The sequence below is a fragment of the Lissotriton helveticus genome, chromosome 2_1 (assembly GCF_964261635.1).
Source record: "Lissotriton helveticus chromosome 2_1, aLisHel1.1, whole genome shotgun sequence".
In the NCBI taxonomy this organism is placed as follows: Eukaryota; Metazoa; Chordata; class Amphibia; order Caudata; family Salamandridae; genus Lissotriton; species Lissotriton helveticus.
Window position 1 is genome coordinate 1,090,914,792 of NC_136059.1, and position 24,799 is coordinate 1,090,939,590.

Below are 24,799 nucleotides of genomic sequence, written 5' to 3' on the forward strand. Positions count from 1 at the left end.
CAATCAATTATTGAGTATTATTTTTGCGCACCTGCAAATGGCGATTACTAGCCCACACCACCTCCCTTGAGTAAGCCTCAGACTGCTCTGCAACGCTACCCTCTGAGAGTCAGGCGCTGCCCTAGGGTGTTTGGTTCCCAGTGAAGGACAAATGCGTCATGTTATTTGTGCAGGCCTCACAGATACTGCCTCGTTTTCCAACAATATCAAATCAAATTTCAATAGCCATGATTTACATAGCGAAGTTGTTAAAAGCAATGTCCACTTTAAAAAGCCAAGTATGTCATTTTGCTTAACCAAGAGAAATGATAAAAAAATGTTTATGCTGAAGACAGAACAATTATTTGATTGCGTTCATATATAATGTAACATGAACCTTATTAATGCATGCCAATCATTACAAGAACAGAACTGTAAAGATACTTATTGTCAATCGAGGTGTTTTGTCACAGACTATACCTTCTGTTTCTGAAAACATTAACATTATAGATTTAAACATGATCCCCCACCATCACTGAACTTGATTGCTAGTTCATTTGTCATTGGTACCTAAGCTCTAAACCTCCACCTTAGCTAATAATATTTGGAACTCTGTTCTAAATTTTCTGTGTGTTCTAACTGTATTGTATAGAGCAGTATATAATTTCTATTTGTGAAAGACTTCATGAATTTGTTTTGCTATATTTCACTGTCACGATGAATGTCTGAAGGTCAGGTGATCTGCTTCTCCAATAAGTAGGCATTTTAATTTCCTTTAATGACAAACAACTCTAAATGATCAGATCAATAAACATGTTTGCCACAGGCAGGGAAGATTGCAATCAAAAATCAGATCATCCAATTGTCTACTCTGCAAATCTGAAAACAGATTAATTCTATGAACTACAATACTGGTAAATTCACAAAAAAACACAAAATAAATCTTACAGGACTGTGTTTTGGGTTCAATTTCCGACATATCAGGCATGCTGGATGTAGTAGCAGGAAAAGTGAAAGATGTCAGGCTTCCGCTTTCTTCACTGGCCTGCAAGGAATAAGGATATGAATTATGTTAAGAAGCCTACAAATTAATATTTAAATTATACAAGTTACACGTTGTTTACACCTTTTGCTATGCAGTGTAATTAAAAACTGCTATGAACAAAGTTGTCAATATTTCTAGTTGTTGTTAATAACTGCATTTTTACTTTTGTGTTAGAAAAAGTTGTATGCTTTTATATAAAATAGATCTTTAGAAAAAGCAATTAACAATTACAATTTAATTCATTTACTGTTGATTTAACTCCTTGGGTGCGTATGACGGCTGGGGCCGTCTGACGTACCAGTGCTCTTGTGCGTAGGACGGCCCGTGGCCGTCCTCGCACATGGCACAGGGAATCCCTCTGGTGCGGGCACCAGAGGGATTCCCTTTACCCCCCAATAGCCTCAGGAGCTGAGGAAGAGCTTCCCCAGCTCCCGATGACCCACCTGGTTTCCGTGAAATGACGTCATTTCAGTGAAACCGAAACAGAAATGAGCCAAGAGGCTTATTTCAGTTTCGCTTTCTACGTGCTCAGACCCCTGAGCACGTGGAAAGGCCTAAGAAATGTAAATCTTTCTGCCTCCCCAGGGGCAGATGGGGGAAGTAGGCCCCAATCTGCCCCACATGGGGGCAGAAAGCCCACTAGAAACCAGGGATTGTTTTTATTGATGTAGGGGTGGGGGCTGCTCAAGATGGACAGGCCAATGCCCCTCCCCCCCCAAAAAAATACAACAGTCTTCATGCTCCCCCCAGGGGCAGATGGGGGCCTTAGCCCCTAATCTGCCCCCAGGGGTGCAGAAAGCCCAATAGGCACCAGGGATTTTTGTTTTTATGATGTAGGTGTGGGGGCTGCCCAGAATGGGCATGATAATGCCCCCACCCCAATTACCACAGACTTTTTGCAACCCTGGGAGGCATATTGGGGCAATAGCTCCTTATATGTCCCCCCATGGGGGGGCAAAAAGCCTACTAGGCCTCAGGAAACATTTTTAATTTTTTTAATTCAGAGGTGAGGTCAGCCCAAAAGGGGCATGCCAATTCCCACATCTCTCCCAAAAAATGCCACAGTCTTTCTGCCCCCCCCCCCCTGGGGGGTGGATGGGGGCAGTGGCCTCATATCTGCCACTTTGGGGGCAGAAAGCCGACTAGGCACCATCGATTACACTGGCTTTTTTCATGCTTGGGGTTGCCCAGAATGGGCATACCAATGCCCCCACCCCCCAAAAAAATAGCCACAGTCTTTCTGCCCACCCCCGTTAGGGGCATATCGGGGCAAACCCCCTAGCTTCCCCCTCCAGGGCGGCAGAAAGCCCACTAGGCACAGACTTGTATTTAGCAATGTGCCTATCTGTGGATTTTGGGCTCTAGCGCAGCCGGCACTTAGGGAAACCTAGAAAACCTTTACATTTTTGAAAACTAGATGTGAGAAGTTGGCCTGGCATATGCTGTCCACAATGGCAATCTGCTGCAAAGTGCTGCTGGCGACCAAGTCGAAAGTGTCCGGGTGGATCCATCACTCGTGAAACAAATTTCATTGCGTGCACTGCATCGCCAAATGCGATACTGTACGCGCAACAAAATTTGTTTTATTTTCATGTTTACTTACCTGTAATCAGCCCTAATCCATTGTTTACTACCACCCACCCTGCCTCTCCCCACGTCACCGCCCGTCAGCACTCCCACAACCAACTGCTACTGCCTCTGGGATACCTAAGCCCTTGGTACCTAAGGTACCATATACTGGGCGCTCACAAGGGTAACCCAGTAACCAATTTGGAGTGTACCTAAAGTCATGCAATCATTTTAGAGAGGAAGCAGCTAGGCGGGGGTCCTGATTGGCGGGGGTCCTGATTAGCAGGGCCAACGCCAGGCTAAAGTCGAGAAACAGTGAAACACCAGCAAAAAGTGGGGGTAACCATAGTAAGCAGATCCTACTCTCCTACACTAGACACCCATGGGGAATACAGGATGGGGTGAGATGTATGCCTCTCACCAGGTTCTGCTACCCAGAATCCCTAGCAAACCCCAAACTTAGTTAAAAAAACACATTTTCCTCATATTTCTGTGATGGAAAGTTCTGGTATCTGTGTGGATCCACAAAATTCCACACACCCCGCATTCCCCAAAGTCTTCTGAGAAAAATGGTACCTCACTTGTGTGGGTAGGCCTTGTGCCCACAACAGGAAACGGCCCAAAATGCAACTTGGACACACCACATTTTCACAGTGAAAACTGACCTTTTTTTTGCAAAGTGCCTAGCTGTATATTTTGAACTCTAGCTCTGCCGGCACCTAGGGAAACCTAGCAAACCTATACATTTTTGAAAACTAGACACCCAGGGGAAACCAGGATGAGGTGACTTGTCTGGCTCTCACCAGGTTCTGTTACCCAGAATCCCTTGCAAACCTAAACATTTGTCAAACAAAACAAATTTTCCTCACCTTTCTGTGGTGGAAAGTTCTGCAATATGTGCGGATCCACAAAATTCCACCCATCCCCCATTCCCCAAAGTCTTTCGATAAAAATGGTACCTCACTTGTGTGGTAGGCCTTGTGCCCATGTCAGGAAACGGCCCAAAATGCAACGTGGACATACCACATTTTCTCAGTGAAAACTGACCTTTTTTTTGCAAAGTGCCTAGCTGTAGATTATGAATCCTAGCTCTCCCGGCACCTAGGGAAATCCAGCAAATCTATATATTTTTGTTAACTAGACAACAAGGGGAATCCAGGATGAGGTGACTTGTCTGGCTCTCACCAGGTTCTGTTACCCAGAATCCGTTGCAAACCTAATTTTTGTGGTGGAAAGTTCTGGAATCTGCGTGGATCCACAAAATTCCACCTATCCCACATTCCCCAAAGTCTTCCGAGGAAAATGGTACCTCACTTGTGTGGGTAGGCCTAGTGCCCGCGACACAAAACACAACGTGGACACAGCACATTTTCACAGTGTAAAATGACTCTTTTTTTGCAAAGTGCCTAGCTGTAGGTTTTGAACCCTAGCTCTGCCGGCACCGAGGCAAACGTCGCAAACCTATATATTTTTGATAACTAGACACCCAGGGGAACTCAGGATGGGGTAACTTGTCTGGCTCTCACCGGGTTCTGTTACCCAGAATCCCTTGCAAACCTCAAAATTTGTTAAAAAAAAACCATTTTCCTCATTTTTCTTTGGAGGAAAGTTCTGGAATGTGCGTGGATCCACAAAATTCCACCCACTCCGTATTCCCCGAGAAATATGGTACCTCACTTGTGTGGGAAGGTCTAGTACCCGCAACAGGAAATGGACCAAAAAGCAACATGGACACACCACACTTTCACAGTGGCCTTGTGCCCGCAACAGGAAACGGCCCAGAATTCAACTTGGACACACCACATTTTCACAGTGAAAACTGACCCTTGTTTTGCAAAGTTCCTAGCTGTATATTTTTAACCCTAGTTCTGCCGGCACCTAGGGAAACCTAGCAAACCTATACATTTTTGAAAACTAGACACCCAAGGGAAACCAGGATGGGGTGACTTGTCTGGCTCTCACCAGGTTCTGTTACCCAGAATCCCCTGCAAACCTCAAATTTAGCTGAAAAAAATACTTTTTTCTCAAATTTCTGTGTGGGAAAGTTCTGGAATCTGCGTGGATCCACAAATTTCCTGCCACCGAGCAAACCCTCAGGTCTCCCGATAAAAATGGTACCTCACTCGCGAGGGTGGGTCAAGTACCCACGACAGGCAAGAGCCCAAAACCTATTGAGGCAACATCAAAATTACTTGGTTTTGCAAAGGGGGTCCCATGAGTTTTTGGCCCCGGGCTCGGCGGCCATCTAGGGAAACCTACCAAACCCACACATTTCTGAAAACTAGATTCCGGGGGAGTCCAGTAAGGTATGGCTTGCATGGGTCCCCCAACATTTCCCTACCCAGAATCCCCTGCAAACCTCAAAGTTAGCTGAAAAAACATATTTTCCATATATTCTTGTGTGGAATCACCGTGCCGGCACAAATGTCTTACCCCAAAGTGTTCTCCTTAGTGTCCCGAGTAAAATGATACCTCACTTGTGTGGGTGACTAATGCAGAATTGGAAAAAAACGTATTTTTTAGAAAGTGGAGCTCTTAGAATTCTCGGTGCTATACTCTTAATCCCTATGTTTTGGACTCTTCCCAGTCACAGGCCCTTTCCCCACCCACACAAGTGAGGTATCCTTTTACTCTGGAGACTGAGGGGGGCGCTGTGGGGTACAACCTTTGTGCCGGCACGGTGATTCCACTCAAAAATATGTGGACATTTTGTTTTTTTCAGCTAAATTTGAGGTTTGTAGGGCATTCTGGGCAGGAATACATTGGGGATCCACACAAGCCACAACTCGCTGGACTCCCCTGAGATTCTAGTTTTCAGAAATGTGTGGGTTTGGTAGTTTCCCAAGATGGCCGCCAAGCCCGGTGCCAAAAACCCAGGTGACCACCCTTGCAAAACTAGGTTGTTTTGCGATAGGTGATTTTGGATGTCTCCTCAATATGTTTTGGGACCTTGCTTGTCGCGGGTACGTGGCCCACCCATGCGAGTGAGGTATCATTTTTATCAGGAGACCTGGGGGAAGGCTGGGTGGTAGTAAATTTGTGGAACCACATAGATTCCATAACTTTCCCACACAGAAATTTGAGAAAAAAGCGATTTTTTTCAGCTAAATTGGAGGTTTGCAGGGCATTCTGGGTAGGAAAACGTTGGGGGATCCACACAAGCCATACTCTACCTCGCTGGACTCAGAAATCTGTGGGTATGTTTCCAAAGATGGTCTCACGATAAAAATGGTACCTCACTCAAGTGGGTGGGTCAAGTACCCCCAACAGGCAAGGGCACAAAACGTATTGGAGAGACATCAAAATTACCTGTCACAAAACAACCTGGTTTTTCAAGAGGAGTCACCTGGGTTTTTGGCCCCAGGCTCGGCGGCCATCTTGGGAAACCTACCAAACCTAGACATTTCTGAAAACTAGACACCTAAGGGAGTCCAGCGAGGTATGGCTTGTCGGTCCCCCAACATTTTCCTACCCTAGTATTGATGAGGCAGTCTCTAGAAAAAGTGGAGGGTTCATTCATTTTTTTAAATTTCTTTTGTATTGTGGAGTACTCTAGTATAAACCAACAATTGTTTTACATTACAAGAGTCTCACTCATCGTATAAATTTGGCATTTATTCAAATAAATCTTGTCCAAAATATTTAGAAACATACATTTTAAACCCCAACCTTTTGGCACTTAAAACTACAATTTTACCCATAAAGTTATACTAAAAAACAGAAAGGTAGGTTGATTGGACTTAATAAAACGATTATTTTATAAACAAATGGAAAGACAAAAGAAAAAAGTTATTGTCATACAATTAGTTTTAAGTTACTGAGTTTTCACTCTAATGTCAGGTTCCATAGTGAGTTAACTGCAGAGCATTTTGATTGCCTTAAAAGAGAGCATTATTACACTGCTACATACCTGGCTACTTTGGGATGTCCTCCTCTCGGAATGGAATGGGCCTGCTTTTATTCTCCCAACTTCTAGTCGTACTGTACCTAATGAACACTGAAGAACAGATCATAGGTTATACAGGCATCCCTAATCTTTACAGCACATTATTGTACAGCAGAAATGAAAGGCGATGACACCCACCAGTAATGAAAACTGCTCCAAGCATTCCATAGGTGCAATAAACATTTTGATAGGAAGGAAAAGATAATGGCTGACATTTTAAGAATCTCTACGGCAAAGTCAATATGTGGCTTGTTGTCAATTAGTACTTTTCTTTGTTTGTTAAACACTGTGTGAGAAAGTGCCTCTTTTCATGGTTAGACCCCCACTTTTTGCCTGCTTTTGATGTGGTTTCAAATGTAGTGCACAGAGTCCAACCAGATCCCCTGTGCCAATGCTCCTTCCCCAAAAACAAATTCCTAATTGGCACTTCTGCCCTCTGTAAGTCCCTTGTAAATGGTACTCTGAGTACCTAGGGCATGGTACCCCCATACTGGGACTATGCCATTGCATCATGCCTCCTCGCCCAGGATGGGCCAGTGCTCGAAGAGGGGAGCTTCAAAGACTTACTGCCTTTGCAATGCAACTCCTAGCCTCTTCTGCTAGCAGCAGATGGCAGTCCCTGGTGTACACCCACACCTTGCTGCTCTCTTTCCACTAGCAGGATGAAATGATATACTATGAAATAGGAGGCAGGTGGAGAATGCTCTCACTCACCTCAGGTACTGTGCCATCATCACTCCAGTGATTCCCAAGAATGTAGGTGACTTTTACTTCCTTGCCCCCACCAGTGCACTTTAATTTATCACAGTCTTATCTTTCTCCACAATTCTCTTAATCAGAACACCTTACCATCCTCACAACTTATCTGTACTACCTGGCCATACCAATCTCACAAGCAGGAGATTTCTAAAGCCTATGAATCCCTAGTCACAACTATTCCTACTGCCATTTTAATTCAAGATCTAGCTCCAAAATGACATATTTGCTCCCTGGATCGTCTCTCTCCTATTCATCACTGTCCTGTAATACAGCGCAGTAGCCCCTCAAGCAGAACACATAAAACACATCCACTCCTCAAACTCTACCAAACAAAAAGATGTGATTGGGATCATCTTCAATAAATGTATCTTCACCAGCAGTGACTACATATTCAAATTCCCTCATATTCAACTGAAGAGCACAACAGATAAAGCCCTATGCTACACCGTCCCAGGCCAAGTCTGAGTGCTTTGTCTTGCACAACCCATCAGAACTTGTAGGATTTGGCACTGCACTGGAACACTGCACTTTAGCACTGCTGGAAAATGGAAAGTGTCAACCTGGTCATCTCTAGTCTCCACTTGATAAGCCTGTAAATATGTAAAGAGGAGTTGGCTTCAGTCACAGCAACCAAATTCATGAAGTTACCGCATGTGGTCAACAATTAACTGTAGAAGCCAATCTGCACACAAAACTGCCACAAAGATAAGCAAGGGAAGAACAGCATAGTTGAAAGGATTTGCACAAACACCTGTAAGGTTTTAAGGTCACTAAGAAGTATTCATAACATTTTGTACTACCCAGGTCTAGTCTAGTAGGTCTTGGAAGTCTTTCAAGAGCTTAAATTCATGCCCTGTGGTGTGTGCTTCACAACCTGAGGTTTTGGTGGAGAGGTCACCATGTCTCGAGTCAGAAGCCTTAGCAGCTCCATGAAAATTCCCTTCTTTACTACTGAAACCACAACAGCAGTTCCACCCTAACAGGTGTCCATAGTGGATGAACCACAGTGAGTACTAGTTGGGCTCACAAGAGGTGAATGCTGACTATGCTTGGCACTTCCTCAGAGCACAGAATAAAGACCGAGTGTGTTCAAGCCAAATTACATTTTTCAAGATCTCATATTGTTTATCACTTGTGCTAGTAATGTCAAGAAACTGTGACAGCATTACATTTGAGTTACAGCTGAGCAATCAAGCAGTGGTGGTTCCTCTGTGAGGGCGTTTGGGCATCGCCCCCCTCATTATTTTTCCCCAGGCAGCTGTGAGCAGCGCTTTGAATAAAACTAAACATATGTGTCATAAATATTATTAATACCTTTGATAAGTGTAAGTAAACACTCACTTATTACTCAGCCCGCCCACTGCAGTCAACACACAGTCTCAGCAGCGGGCGATCATGTGTGTGTGACGCACGTCATTACATCCCTAGGCTTCCCGGCTTAGGGAGGTGGGGCTAGGAGCCGTCAGTCAGAATGCAGTGTAAACAACTGCGCATGTCCGCTGGTCGGTGCGTTTCCTGACCAGCCCGACATGCACAGTTTTCAGTACTCTGGCATCTAGAATGAAGGAGCCGGGGGGAGGGTTGTCAAAGCCGCATCCGCCGGTCTCCTGATGAGCGGAGAGTTGTCCTGCCCAGGTTATACAGTACAACCCGTCACTGCCTTTAATTTCATTTTAAAGAGACTAGTTTTTCAGTTTTATTATGGCGTAAAGTTGGAGTGTTTTATATGAGCACCAGTTACCATGGCTTATTATATGTCCTGGTAACTGGTGCTCAAGTAAAACACTCCCAGTTTGCGCTATATAAACCTGAAAAACGAGTCTCTGAAGTTACATCAAAGGCAGTGACCGGCTGTACTATTGCAGTCTTAAGGTTATGGACATATCTGGATCACAGGACGTTGAGCCGACTTGAGGCTCGAACCTGCTTTCTCAGCTCTAAAGTCAGTAGCTCTAGCCTTGCAACACAACCTCGCCCACAAGAATGGAAGCATTTGCAATATATCATATTAAATCAATCATAGTAGTTGTTTATTTATCTTATGCAATTTATAGCCATTGACAAAGCCAATAGCCCTGGCTTGGTGTATGTAGGTGTAATGTTACTTGTGTTATATATCTGGTCGAATGGACAAAAGCAGCAAAATATCAGTGGGGCACACACTATGCTAAGCACAGATTTTTAACTTAACTGTCTTAAGCCACACCCTTTATTACAGCAGCCATGCCCCCTATGCTCTCATACCCATTGTTTTTTCATCCCACTTAAAGCCCTGTGTGTCACTGAAAGAAAATGAAAGTGGGCACTCTCAGGGAGGAAAAGAAGGGAACCATGAAGGTGCCCAAGAGGTTGAATGCTCATGCTGGCGCCAGTGCAGTAGTCCGGCAGTCCAGTCCCCATGATGCGGCCAACCCTCAGATCTTGTAGTTACTACTTCTAGATTGAAGAACGCATTTGTTAACCAGACACAGGGGGACTGGGAATGTTTTTGAGGTGTGCAATTCACAGCAGCATGGTTTCACAACTCAAGCATCAGCTTTAGACAGGAATGGTGTTCTCAAAGGGAGAACAATTAAGCTTGGCTTTTGATGCAATTCAAAAGACTCATACCAGAAGTGAGCTCTGCACCATTATCATGTATCCATTTGTCATCTTATTCTCACAGGCACCTATGAGGGAGGATCTCAACAATAATTTACAATAGTCACCATTGTGTTGCAATTAGTAAAACGGATAAAAAGTTCTCAAAACTATATTTACAAAGCAATTGCATTTTCAAATAAAAAAACAAAATTTTCAACATGTAAGTTTCGGGGACAGAAAACCAGGACCGCAATATGGCCTAATAAAATAAGAACATTTTGGGTTTATGTGTTGGTGTTGACGTTCGCAGCTATCAAAGACAGACATGCTGATTTTGTCTACAAAAAGTGAATACGTTAATCCTGACATTTCTTCTTGAATGCTTTTAGTTTGACCTGCATTCTGCTAGTTATGACCTGCTTAGTTGTTTGTGAATAAAAAAATCTGTGAGGTACTCATTGTTATCTTGAAGTCCGTTATGACGCTGTGTGGTTATACTGAATAAGCAGCTGCCTATGTTATTATATGACATCTCTTTATTACTATAACTGCACTTTTGCATAATTGCTTTATTAACCTTCTTGCCTTCTCAAATTGCATTGAAAATGCACCATTTTCCCACTCTTTTTCCAACATTTTCTCTGGGGAAGAACCCCCCCAAAACCCTCTAGGTCGTTCGGACTCGTTCGCTACGCTCGCTCGCTGTGGTGCACTCCAACACAAATTTTACGCCTCACTGCATTCAAATTTCACCAGCCGCCACTGCAATCAAGTCTTTGCTACACATAAGAGACTTGAATAAGGGGTCCATTTGCATGACAGATAAGTGACTGCATATCACAGAAGACACCCTAAGAAAGAACTTGTTTACAGAAAAAAAGAACTTGAATGTAGAGGTGAAGCAACAAAACCAGTATCTCAATGTTGACAGTTTATAGTTGTACAGGAAACGAGGACAATGATGTTTGTATTCTTAATATTCAATAATCATCAGATCACCAAGAAAACCAGTTGTCAAATGTCCTGATTAAAAACTCTTTCCTAGGATAGCCCCCCCTTACCTTAACACACTCCTCCTGAATCAAGCTCTCCAAAACTTCAGCTCACTTCCAGATTGAACACAGAAAAAAAGCTTATCACAGAGTAACATCTACGCCATAACAATTTGTGAAGTACTACTCTTTCAAGGTCTTCATTTGGATAGGATGTAGAGTTACTAGCAAGAAACGCAAGTTGTCTTGATTTTCCATTCGAAATCCACAAGTCTTAGCGGTTCTTTAGACCACTGGATGTTAATTTGAGAGATCATTTAGAGGCGATGGCCTACGTGAATCACCGTTGATTTCCGCCTGTGCTGAATGCACTTGCATTTTTCTATATTTTATTTTCAATCTCGTTCTCAAGTACAGATTGTTTATATTCCTCCTCATGCACAAATGTACCTATATCTGACAAATGTTTCAAATCCTCATTTGATAACATTAATTTCCTCAGCTGTATCATTTTCTATTTCATCTCTCTGTCTCTTTATCCCATCTTTGTAGGAACGTAAAACCTGATCAAAATATTCCTTCTTTTGGAATAGGGACTTTATTTTGGCCTTGAGGAGTTTCTTAAGCCCGTTGCCATCAAATATTTTTTTAAAGAATGGTTGACATTTGTGTGTGATGTTGAATTCTTCAGTTCCTGAGTGAAATGCTCAGTTTTGTCTTAAGTTACAGATACAACAATACCTTACAGTTTCTTTTATAAAGCGTTTCTTTTCTTTTTGCCCAGTGTTTAAATTAAGGTTGAGTGGTTTTGGCATTGCACTAGCTGAAAGATGAGTTATTTGGATGACGTTCGTTTTTAAATATAGTGTTTGCTTCATAACGTTCTGATTATTATTTGCTTTTGATAAGACCACATTTTAATGTTGGGGGTGTTTTCGGAGCTTGATAAATTTTTATGATATTAAGTAACCTTAAACTATTCATGTATTCATTGTTTCATGCTCAATTATGTCACGTCAAGCTTATTCATCCTTCGAAGTCTAGTGTCAGATTCTTAACCTTATGTTAGAGATGTCTCTCTCCTGCATCCTGAAAGGCATGGCAAATAAAATAAAAAAACGCATACATCACATTACTGAACTAGGTTTGCCGGTAGTAGTGCTGTAGACCTAAATGCTGTGAACACTCCTGCCATCTAGCGTTAGGTGCAGCACAACCTATTATTTATTTGAGCAATGCTTTACGTTTCTAAGCTAAACGTTATAACCTTCCACGCCCAAATTGCACAGTGTACCACAGCACAGCCTCAACCTTTTTTTTCTACCATTGTGCTAAGTGTACACTTCAGTGCTTCATGAATGCTATACATCGAGGTACATTTTAACACGGAAGTACCGAGAAATGTAAGATTTCCACTGTGGCATCAATCACATCATCCAGTACCATTCGGGATTGGATCGTGCAGAAAAGCTTTGGAAATGGTGACATGGAAATGACTTGCCTGGGGGAAGTCATTGAAATGACTCCTTTTAAGTTCTGCCATGTTGCAGGGTTTCTGTACTCACACAGAACTGTGCACAGAGGAGTGGAACCTCGGCAAATTAGGGTGTCCCAAAACTTACCTTAGCAACCAACTCACCCCTTACCGAGCTAGCTACAGTGTCTCATTGGACATATCAAACTCCCAATGTTTAGACAAACCAGAACATGAACTTACAGTACCTCAGGGTACGTGGGACTCATGAACACTCTTTCGTTATATTATCATTACAAACCAGAACATGGAGTAAAGAAGACACATGTGCATTTGAAATGTTTATTTACTAATGCCGTCTTCTCAGGCGCAGTATCTTAGATAATACAAGTATACTTATTATCAGTATCAAAATTATCAGCATAGTTACTAAGACATAAAAAGCGAATGGTGACAGCATGTTAACATGCTGTAATGAATAAGAGTTAACAACACTTATATCTCACCCTCCCTAACACATATATTATATTATTAGCTAAGAAGGTCTCTTTGGGTTGTTTTAGGGCGGGCCCATACCTTAGTGTCCTAGCATGAAGGAATCACATCAGCATACACCAGCTCTCTCTGCATGTGCACCGCATCAAGTGTGTTAACAATTCTCGTGCAAAGCAATATCAATCCCGCCTCAAGCCCAAGTTGGCAAAGGCTACACTTGTGTTATGACTATGAAGGCGTGGAGATCAGACCTCATAACAATTCCATATCGTGTTGCTCCTGAAACTTCAGCACTCTCCGTGCAGACATGGTTTATTAAACAAAACTGATATCAGAGCAATAACATATTATTCTCACATACACCACGGCAAACCACTAGGTTGAAAGCTAAGTCAACAATTAAGGGTCGTGTGCAGAAGTAGCAAGAAAGGAAAAATGGCGTTTAAATCTCAAATGTACCTATGCTAACTTAACACGATATAAGGATATATAGGAGCTATACAACACCCCCCCATGATCCGAGAACGGACTAAATAAGATAACAGAAGTGCCATCACATGAGAGCAGAATCCAATTATAAACGAGCATGAATAAAAATTCAATTATAAAAACTAATGCTAAAAATAGCCCACAAGTATAAGTGGCTCAAGCCAATAGGCAAGAAAAAAAATGTCTTGACTAAAAGTCAATAAAATCAAGGAAATGCTATCAATCAGCATGTCAATTTGAGGCAGTGTCTATGATAAGACTGTATATGAAAAGTAAGCTGCAACAGCCTCCAGGAGGAAGTCACTGTCCTCATCCGAAAACAGTTCAGCCATCCAATTTAAAAGATGAAAGGAACATACGTGATCTTCCAGCACCGCATCCTCTATAACCATCAGAGGACAGCTCGGTGGGTTTTCAAGAAAACTTCGTTCCAAGAAATTTTGCGCTGCCGACAACACATCCCAGGGACCCATTAGTCCATGTGCCACCGCCAAGGCCATAATCCTTTCGTCAGAACAAACCAACTCGTGAGCAATGATAGGACTCATCAGTTGATCAAAATCGACGTCAGAAGATATTGGTCCGCAGAGACACAAATCAATGGCCCAAAGGAAATCACAGGTCAGGCAGCGAAATACAGGCTGGACACAGGTGAAATAGGAGAACCGAAAAGATAATCCAAACGCCGTGCTTAGAGTCGCCAACGGCAGTGTGCCATAATAATCAAGCATGCGGTTGCGAAACCGCGTCAGTAGCAGCCGAGCGTGGTCTTGCACAGGAAGGGCATCCATATTTAAAAAGGCAGAAAACCACCAATGCGCCAGCCGCTAATGCAAGTAAAAACGGGAACCCTCCAAATAAGGATGAAAAAATAGAATGGAAGAAGGCAGGGATGACTCCAAAAATCTTCTCAAAGGAAGTCACGAGACCACCGCTAACAACTTTAAAAAAATGTGCTAGGCCCGTTGTGGAGGATGCGTTAAAGATAGAACGGACCATGGCTCCGAAATGCAAAGGCAAATCAGTATTTAAAAGAGCCTGAACCTCCGTACGGGTGTTAGCAATGTGAAGCACGAAAGTTTCACGGGCCGAGCTCAAGGCCACCTCTTTCTGGGACAATAGAGCTCTTATTCTAGCCATGCCGCTGAATTCTGCTCCCAAGGTCGGTATCTGTGGCCAAATGGAAGACTCCCTATGTTCACGTGTGGGAGGATAAAGAACATTTCTGCAGCAAATAACTCGCTCACTAACTGTTACTATGAAAGCTATACCTTTAATTAAACCACAACAGTTTTCATTATTGAGCATTAAATAACTACCATTCTCTAACAATTTAAACGTGGGGATGATAGCAGGAACTGGCGTGCCCTGTAAAACGCAAGCCATATTCGGTCGGTCCTTGTTACATGAACCGTGTAACTGTATGTGTCTGCACATTAAAGAATGATCTGGCGTCTCAGTACACTCATCCCCTGTTAGATAAACTTCTTGTTCATCCTTGAAACATCTGTATGTGTATGGGAGTGACCAGACCTCATGAAGAAAACCGCTACCTAAGGGTTCAAAACGACCTATTGGCACATATTTCATACAATTTGAAAACTTATATAAAGCAAAAGGCAGTGTTATTAAACCGTGGATAAGCCACGTAGCAGTAGTGGCTTCTGCCACAGAAAAAGGTAAAGATTCCAACCTTTCAATATGGAGCATAGAAAAGGAAGCATCACGCATTGAAAGCAAGCGTTGTTTGTCTGTCAAATTAAACGGTGAAAATAAAGAGGAAACGTTCATGTATCCCCAGGGAACTTTACCCATTTTCAGAGTCTGAAGTGTCCATGCAAACTGCATGATTGACCGTAATTGATTTTGACCATGGTATAATACTGACACTTCATCATGCACAATATCAACAACAGACGACACAATATTATCTAATGTGTAAATTCTAGAGGAAAGCACGTTAATGCTATTGTCAACAACTGCAAGCACTTTCTCAAGATTCGCCTGATCAATAGCCCTAAGGCGTGAAGCGGCCTCAATCTGTGAGAGTTTCCAAATTTCATTGTAAACCCCATATAACCACCTTTTCGACCTGCCACTAGCTGGGCCTTTAATGAAATCATTCAAATCCACGTCTGCATTCAGTTTGGAAAGGTGATACTTAACCGCAGGTAAAGTTGAATGTTTCAGCCAAGCTTGACACAACTTGCCCACAGAGTAAGAGGTGACAGTATGACTCAAATCAAACCGGGGATCAGATCTAACAGTCTTAAAACCGTCAGATTTATTCAAAAATCTTTTTTGGCAAGAATCAGCACTACGGTGCCAAAGCAGCCAACCCCTGGGATTCATACTGGAAATGTTAAAGGAGGAATTAAGAAGCAGAGCCTGTATATCTTTAATGGACAATTGAGTAAAATTACTCCAATTCTCATATTCCTCCAACTCCGGGAAAGACGGGGTGTTTAACCTTTTAGATGTAGCCAATCCAAAGCATGTGGTCTGGGAAATGGTTTCATTTAAAAACAACATATGATTTGGGATGAGACATGCACGGTGCAAAGCCTCAGTGCCTCGTACCTGCCAGGCCCTTGAACCCCAAACTGATTTAAGGTCTATTGTTTCCTTCCATAACTCATAGCCCCCAGTAACAAATTGATCTAGGAAGGCCTTCGAGTACAACAATTTTGTATCGGTAAGTCTAACCTTGGACAGTGGCTGTTTGTGAAATTTAAAATAAAAGGACTCGGGATTGGACTGGTTAAAGTCAGTGAAATAAGTATACTTTTTAAGAAACGTTTCTGAACTCCCTTGTGTAGGAGCTGGGCAATGTTCCCACTGAGTAAAATTAACAGCATCCCTTCGGGAAGATGTTTTGTGTAAGAAGTGATTGCCATAATGTTGGTAACAGAACAATTCACCATAATTAGCAGATTCTAAATATAAATCCTCAGCATCAAAAGCAGCATAGTATTTCAAATCAGAAAACAAACTTTCCACAGCATTAACATCCCAATCATCAGAACGAATGTTTTGTTTCACCACATCCCCCATATTAACTCTTAGTACATTAGGAACATTAACGACTTCCGTTGGGCCATGAATCTGAAAACGAACTGCATCCCACGCGATTCCATCCAGAACAGGCCATGCTGTGATGTTAACCAAAGTCAAGTCTCTTTTTAATCTGTGTGTAGAATGTGAAGAGGAAAGTGGGGCCAATGTGCCATTTAAATGAGTAATGCAAGTTCTCTCCTCGACATAGTGTCCATTCATAATCCGAAAAAAATAAAACACAAAACCAATTGACATAAAAAGGTAAACCGAAAAAAGGACCAGCCAAATGTATATCCAAGGAGGAATCAAAAAATGTTTTTTAAACAGGCTAGCATATACCGCAATTTGAGAGGGTTTTTTCGAGGCAAGGGAAGCAGAGTCAAATGAAAATCTGGATTCCGTGGCTAAACGAGCTTGCAGGTCAGGCATGGACAAATCAGTGGGGTATGTATAGTCTGTCTCATCAAGATTAGTTCCGGGCATATTATTTAATAATGGACTGGAAACAGCAGGTAATTCGATGGCCACTTCAGGTTCAATATTAGAGGCAGTGGGCATAATTGAATTTCTCACAATCGAAGGACAGGAAACAGCCGGTGTCATGCTAAGAAGAATCGGCCACTCTGTGTATCTTGACATTGTCAATAGAAATAAACCTGTTTTCCTTACGACCTGGAAGTGGTGGTAAAATGACGTTTCTTGTGCCCTTCACTCCAAGCACTGGGACTGGAGCTCGATAGGAGGGACCAAACTCTTTCTTGTTGTCGATCTTCTCTCGAACCAGTTCTCCAACTTGGGGTAGCCAGCCAACTACCGGGATCTGCAACGCATCATCCGATGTGGAGGGCAAATGTTCCTTTGCAAGACTGTCTCTGGTCTTTTGTAGATTCTGTAAAACATTGCAATGTTCATCTGCGTCAAAGGAAGTGGCGCGAACCACAGAGTCTAGACCGTCAAGGTCAGGGACGTACATCTTGATGCCAAAGAGCATTTCGTATGGGGTCCGCCCACCCAGAGACCTTCTAGGGAGATTATTAAGAGCACGCTGCACGCCATAGAGGTGAGCCAGCCAGTTTCTGCCAGTGCCTATAACTCGGGCTGTCAAAGATTGCTTTAAATCACGGTTCATTCGTTCAACTACACTATTACCCTCAGGTCTGTAGGGTGACGAAAACTTGACTTGGACCCCCATCGAAGTCATGGCATCCTTATACGCCTTAGAGGCGAAAGCCGGACCCTGATCCGAATGGAAGGTACCACAGGCAAAAATCCCTATAAAGATACGCAAATCTCTAATGACAGTCCGTGAATCAGCGCTGCGATGTGGCCATACCCACACAAAGCGTGTGCATGAGTCAACTGCTACTAAGATGTACTTATACGCAGTATCAGATGAAAAAGGACCGCAGTGATCTAAATAAACACAGCCTAGCGGTTTATTAGAAATGTACAACTGAGTCTGTGGCGGACGCGTAGCTGTTGAAGGTTTAATCTGCTGGCATATGTCACAAAGAAGGACATAATCACGCGTCTGTTTGTACAGTCCCCGCCACCAGAAACGTTGTTGTAGCTGCGTTACAGTGGCTGAGACGCCCGCATGCGCAGACGCCACACCTTCATGAGCCGCTGTAATCAAGTCTGTTCTGCGATCCGAGTTGGGAATCAGCCGTTCCCCAACATCAGGAATTGTCACAAAAGGAACCTTTTCGGGACTTAAGTGGTATTTATACTTCAAAGGGAATCCCGCAGGATGTTTACTTCCCTTCTCAGAGGCAGCAATCGCTGCCAAGATGTCGCTATCAATCTTGGTTTTAGACCTAGTAACTGCTGCAACTAAGTATGTAGATACTGCTGATTTCGCTGCTTCATCAGCAAGCGAGTTGCCAACAGCGTGAACTCCTACGCGCTGATGACCGAGAGTATGAATCACATAAACGAGTGGCAACATAGCCTTAAGCTCTGCCACTCGAACCCAGATCATTTTATGTTTTATTGTGCTACCCTTGGAATCATGAAAATCATTTTGAATCCAAAAGAACAAGTTTTCATTGTAAGATTGGACACAGTAGTAAGAATCACTTACAATTAGAGTAGTAACACTTGGATCTGCGTACTCCAAAGCTAGTAAGAGAGCACGAAGCTCTGCCAATTGTGCGGTGCAATCGCCCAGGGGCAACGTGTGTACCTCCCTGGAAATGAACTCATCATTCAACATAGCACCGACCACAATGGTGCATGCGGAAACGTAGGCATGTTTAGAGCCATGCGCAACCTGCGCCGACCCATCAGTGTAAATGATGCAATGAAAGTCCTCTAAAGGTCGCATCGCCAGAGGAGCAGGATGAACGAATTCATACTGCAAGTACTCCTGCGACCGTAAGGAAGCGTCAAAAATAAACATGACATCCGTGGATGACAACGACGCAGCCCACTGAATCCACCGAGGGTGCAAAGCCTTTGAATTTGGTACACTGGCTTTCGTGACTGCCTCCAAATGAGGACAGGGTGTTACCACTAGCATGCGTTTCCCCTGAGACAGTGCTCGTTCTTTTAGAATTGCCATCTGTACAGCAGTTAAAACTTTTTCCACTGTGGGAAACCGCATCTCAGCCGAAGTGTACAAGTGTGACTTGTAAGCGATAGGTACTGTGTCACCTTCATTAAAAGTGAGGTATGTGAAACCCACCGTCCCGGGAATTATTCTTATTACCAGGTTGGTGTGGTTATCACGAGTCAGTAAATATTTAGAAGCGAGCAGATCAGCCTGCAAGGATTGCAAAATGGCTGAATGCTCAGGCAGCCAGCATGATTTTGAGAAAGTTGGTTGTATCAAAGCATACAAAGGCTTGATACGCTGGGCATATTCCGGAATGTAAGTCCTGCTGAAATTCAAAAAGCCCAGTAAAGACTGTAATTTTTTCAGTGTTGTTGGAGCGCGCAATTGTGCGCACTTCTCTAAGAAGTGAGGAGCCAAACCTCTACCTTCATTGTTGAGCTCATAGCCCAAAAACAACACTGTGTGTTCAGCAATGTGCGATTTTGCAAAGTTAAATTTGTAACCCATGTCTGCGAAGTTGCAAACAACAGAATTTACACGACACAGATGCTCCCAAATATCGTCGTCTGTGAGATATATGTCATCCACATACGAAAAAGCATCAGGGTCGAGTGCCTCCAGAATAGAGACAATTCGAGCGGTAAATATACCAGGACTATTCTTGTAGCCCATTGGAAGACGCCGGAATTGCTTTTGGACTCCAGCGCTCGTAAAACTGGTCCATTGGGAGCTAAAGCTGTCCAATCTGTGGGCATAAAAACCATTGGATATGTCAAGCGTTGTCTTGAAACGCTTACGCACGAGACTATCCACTAGGGCAGAGCCGTGGGTATTCTGTACAGCACAGTTACGGCAATGCGAGTTTAAATGCCGGTAATCCAAAACCAAACGATATGATCCGTCAGGTTTGTTCACAGTAAAAAGGGGATTATTCATCGGTGACACACACGTTTCAATAACTCCCTGATATTCCAATTGTTCAAGGATTTCCGCGACGGAAGATTTTGCTTCACGCCGAATGGGATATTGAGGTTGAGGCTGCGGCTGAGACCGCAACGGAATTTCGTGGCAAGGCGACAATCTATCCCAACCACATTGGTTACGGTACAGAGCCGGCGCGAGAGCCCGAGCCCACTCTTCTGCAAAATGCTGCGCATGCTCTTTCGAGACAGTGTTCGCGAAACTGGGTAGGATCACCTCCTCCCCTCGCGGCGCCGCGAGCACAAAAGGTGGGGGCCAGTCAGCCTCCGAAAGTAAAATATCATATGTAGAAGACAGATTCTCCCAAAATACACCTTTAACGGTACGCTGTATGTCACCTTCAATTAACAGGACAATTTCATATAGTCTTTCAGGGGGAGCAAGTCTCGTATCCGCTGTTTCTATCACAACGTAGACATCAGTCGCTGTCACCCTCAGTAGTGGACGCAGCGCCTCTCTGACTATGGTTATCTCCGCCGCGCTGTCCAGCAAGGTCAGAGCCCACGTCAGATTCCGAAGCCGCGTTCTCACTATCTGTGGCATATCGATGCGCTGTTAAGGCTGCGACTTTCTTTTTCGCAAACTGCGGACGCCTAGGCGTAGAATCCTCCTGCTTCACTGCGCCGTCCGTCTGGCGGGACTGACCACGTCCTTGTTGGCCACCACGTCCACGTCCACCCCCTCCTCCTCCACCGGTCTTCGGGGCCGATGTGTCCTGAAAGGAACGAGGAGAGCGTTGATCAGAACCCTGAAAACGATCAGGCGATTTAATCATCGCGCGGTCGCGCAAATCATAAACTTTTTCGGGTGGCGCAGGAGCTTGTATTGCAGGAAAAGTACCCTGAGTCTGCGTTGTCTGCTTCCCCTGTGTCTGTTTTTTAGGCCAATTCTGTTTTTTGGACTTGGGCTGGACATCTGTCACTGCAGATTGTCCCTGAGGTTGTTTTTTATCCTTCACTGGAAAATATTTTAGACCTCTACTTGTGCGGCCAATTGTCTTATAAGCGGCCACCACAATCTTTGCTAACTGGCGGGGTTTGTCGGCATCGGGCAGAGCAGCCAAAGCATTCGACACCTGAAAGTTAACTGCATCTCCTTTAACATTGGAGAGAATGAGATCACTTACAATCTCAAAAGAACCACACAGGCGCATACCCAATTCAACCGCTGCCTCTGGACCGTGATCATTCTGAACACGTCTAATGATTTCAGGCAGAGCATTCATAGACGGGGTGCCGAAGCACCTCGTATAAACTGCCGCAAAAGTTTTTCCCCAGCTTTCACAGTCAGCAAGTTCAGGAGTAATATCCTTCGGTAGAGTAATCGTTAACATTCTATGTTTATCAGCAGGAGTAGAATTCGGAAAAACCGCCTCCAGTTGATCAAACTTCTCTGCTAGCCAGAATGGGAAGTCATCGTTGTCAACAGGACGCGCACCAAAAACCGAATTTACCATCACTTTATTGAGACGCATTCCGCCTCGTTCCATGGGAGCGGCCGCACCCCCCTGGGGACCACCAGGAAGATGTCGACCGATGTATTGCACTAAAGCACGAATCACGGAAATGGAAACTACATGTAGCCTGCGAATTTCTGCCAGGGTACAAGCCCCGTGATTCGGGTGCGGGGTAAAGCCACCCAACGCAGGCCAATTAGTACCTGGAATTGAGAGTGGACCTAACCTCGCAGGGGACAAAGAGTGGGGGAGGGCGCCATCAAACCAAACTCGATGCTGCCAATGATCAATAGGTATTTCCAATGCCCTGTACGGCGTATATTCAGCCGGGACATCCGAGGCGGTGTAGGAGTGGAACAAACCAGAATTAGCGTCAACAGCCGGAAACGTAACCCAAGAGTAAAACAACTCGTAAGGAAACGCCGGATCTGCACATACCACGAAAATCACAGCCATCCCATCTACTGGGACCTGGTACGTCTGAAGATGGTTGCGTACCGCTACGCGACTATGCTGTGCAATAGCCACCGCTGCCGCCATTACAGAATTGGAAACAAGAAAAAACAAAGAATACTTTGTAGCACAACTGGGTAGGAATTCAAAGAAACCGTTTAGGTAAGAATCAAGCTTGAATAAAGACCTATTTCAAAAAATAGGTAGGTTTCACCAACACCCCGTTTTCCGGAAACGGACGTGAAGGGGTTAAGGCATGAACGATAAACTACTCGAGTGTCATGATATAAGACCACCGAAACCGTTGGGCGCCATGTTGCAGGGTTTCTGTACTCACACAGAACTGTGCACAGAGGAGTGGAACCTCGGCAAATTAGGGTGTCCCAAAACTTACCTTAGCAACCAACTCACCCCTTACCGAGCTAGCTACAGTGTCTCATTGGACATATCAAACTCCCAATGTTTAGACAAACCAGAACATGAACTTACAGTACCTCAGGGTACGTGGGACTCATGAACACTCTTTCGTTATATTATCATTACAAACCAGAACATGGAGTAAAGAAGACACATGTGCATTTGAAATGTTTATTTACTAATGCCGTCTTCTCAGGCGCAGTATCTTAGATAATACAAGTATACTTATTATCAGTATCAAAATTATCAGCATAGTTACTAAGACATAAAAAGCGAATGGTGACAGCATGTTAACATGCTGTAATGAATAAGAGTTAACAACACTTATATCTCACCCTCCCTAACACATATATTATATTATTAGCTAAGAAGGTCTCTTTGGGTTGTTTTAGGGCGGGCCCATACCTTAGTGTCCTAGCATGAAGGAATCACATCAGCATACACCAGCTCTCTCTGCATGTGCACCGCATCAAGTGTGTTAACAATTCTCGTGCAAAGCAATATCAATCCCGCCTCAAGCCCAAGTTGGCAAAGGCTACACTTGTGTTATGACTATGAAGGCGTGGAGATCAGACCTCATAACAATTCCATATCGTGTTGCTCCTGAAACTTCAGCACTCTCCGTGCAGACATGGTTTATTAAACAAAACTGATATCAGAGCAATAACATATTATTCTCACATACACCACGGCAAACCACTAGGTTGAAAGCTAAGTCAACAATTAAGGGTCGTGTGCAGAAGTAGCAAGAAAGGAAAAATGGCGTTTAAATCTCAAATGTACCTATGCTAACTTAACACGATATAAGGATATATAGGAGCTATACAACAGCCATAAGTGCAATAACGAGATATACTGTCAGACCATCAGTGACTTGTTTGATTAAAGAAATTGTTCCTGCCAAGTGGGTGAACGCCCGAGTCATAGGATTTCATTTAAGGCCTCTAGTTCCTTAAAAAAAGCACAGGGGCGATCCATGCTAGATGACGAAACAATACAAAGCAAGCACATTTTAAATAGGTTACACTGCAAAAATATGAATTAATACAAGGATCACATTTGTATATGTGTGCACATATAGCTATTTCACTTGCCAATCAAAATTATAAATTTCAGAACATTTCTTTCAGGTATTAAGAGATTTTGGAAAATTCTAGGATTCATTTTACACAAATAACTATTAATGCACATCCAAAGCTATCTGTAGTTTAGGTTAACATATGTGAGCTTTAGAGCTAATAAAACATCAGTGGAAAGGTCCCCTGTATATGTTAACCAGTAAATATTTAGAAAGCATCCACCAATGCATTATGAATCACAGACTAGAACAGTGTGAATGCAATGTTCTGAATAATTTCAGAGAAAACCACTTAATTGAAAGACCATATCAATAATCCAAAAGGTTACATTGCAGCGCTTCTGATTTGTGTATGCAGATCAGTACTTGCAATCTAAATTATTTGAACAGTCACTTGTGCATGTTTGAAGTCAATATGCATTTGACAATACATCGCCATTGGTGGCACTCAGAATTATCACTAGGTGCATGACACTATTTTACAGTGAGCTGTGAGACCACTCTTATATGATTATCAGCCCCCCAACACGAGAGGTGACCATAAGCAACACTATACTTTTGCTAGTTTTGTATTACCTTCAACAGAGCTGCAACTGCCTCCTGAGTTGCATTTCGAACATCTTCTCCATTCACTGATAATATCTGGTCTCCCTGCATCAGTCTGCCATCTGAGTCTGCAATACCTCCTTTGACAATGTCTGAGACAAACACCCCAGTATCATTTCTGAAAACAGAATCATCAGGTTATTTTTAGGAAAGTGTACTCTAAAATGTAAAGACATACATGTCAAGATTCAAACAGAGTGAGGAGAGAAAGACTTAAATTACATTTTCCACTGACATTCATTGATCTGAGAGATACTTTAAGAAAGAAATATAAAAGAGAAGCTGATAATTGCACAACAATCTAGATTCTTCTCTCCTAAATAGAGAGCAATTGACACATTCAGGATTTAGGATTGTTAAAAACACTTTGTCTAGTTCTGCATGGAACGTTTCGTGGTGATCTGTCAAACAGGGGCTGGGAAAAAGAGTGGGCAAAAAAATGCAATTTCGCATAGGGATTTTGAACATGACTACATCACTAACTACTGGGCAGAATTACGCCAAATGTAGTAGAGAGGTAGCTCTTAGTCCAGAACGAGCCCTTTTGGTGATTTGGTGTAAATCCATTTAGTAGTTGCAGAGTTATTAAAGGACAAACAAAATTGTATACCTAGGTTCGCGGACCCACCGCTGATCCCCACCACCACCAATGCGTGTTTAACTGACCAGACCTGACCGGGAAGTTGTGGCCGCTATTTTAAGAAATGGGGAATGGTCCTGAGGTCTTAAAATCTTTCTGCAAAATGATTAAAGGGGTTAGGGTGGAGGAACCCTGACCACATGGGTCTGTTAGAGAAGCGTCAGAGGGACCTATGTTAGGTACGAAATTGAGTTATATCCTTTTCTTTTCCCACTTCAGGAAT

At 43.3% G+C, this 24,799-nt stretch overlaps 1 protein-coding gene across 7 annotated transcripts in view; it reads right to left on the reverse strand.

Annotated features, from left to right (window-relative positions):
- Positions 1–24,799, reverse strand: part of MPDZ (multiple PDZ domain crumbs cell polarity complex component) — an 832,961-nt gene that overhangs the window by 68,676 nt on the left and 739,486 nt on the right. For all 7 annotated transcript variants that reach the window (XM_078675896.1, XM_078675898.1, XM_078675897.1 and 4 more), the window contains 3 exons: positions 23,907–24,054; positions 6,504–6,590; positions 928–1,024 (listed from right to left, as the gene is read on the reverse strand). In XM_078675896.1, coding sequence (XP_078532022.1) covers positions 928–1,024; positions 6,504–6,590; positions 23,907–24,054 — 332 coding nt within the window. The remainder of the gene's footprint in view (positions 1–927; positions 1,025–6,503; positions 6,591–23,906; positions 24,055–24,799) is intronic.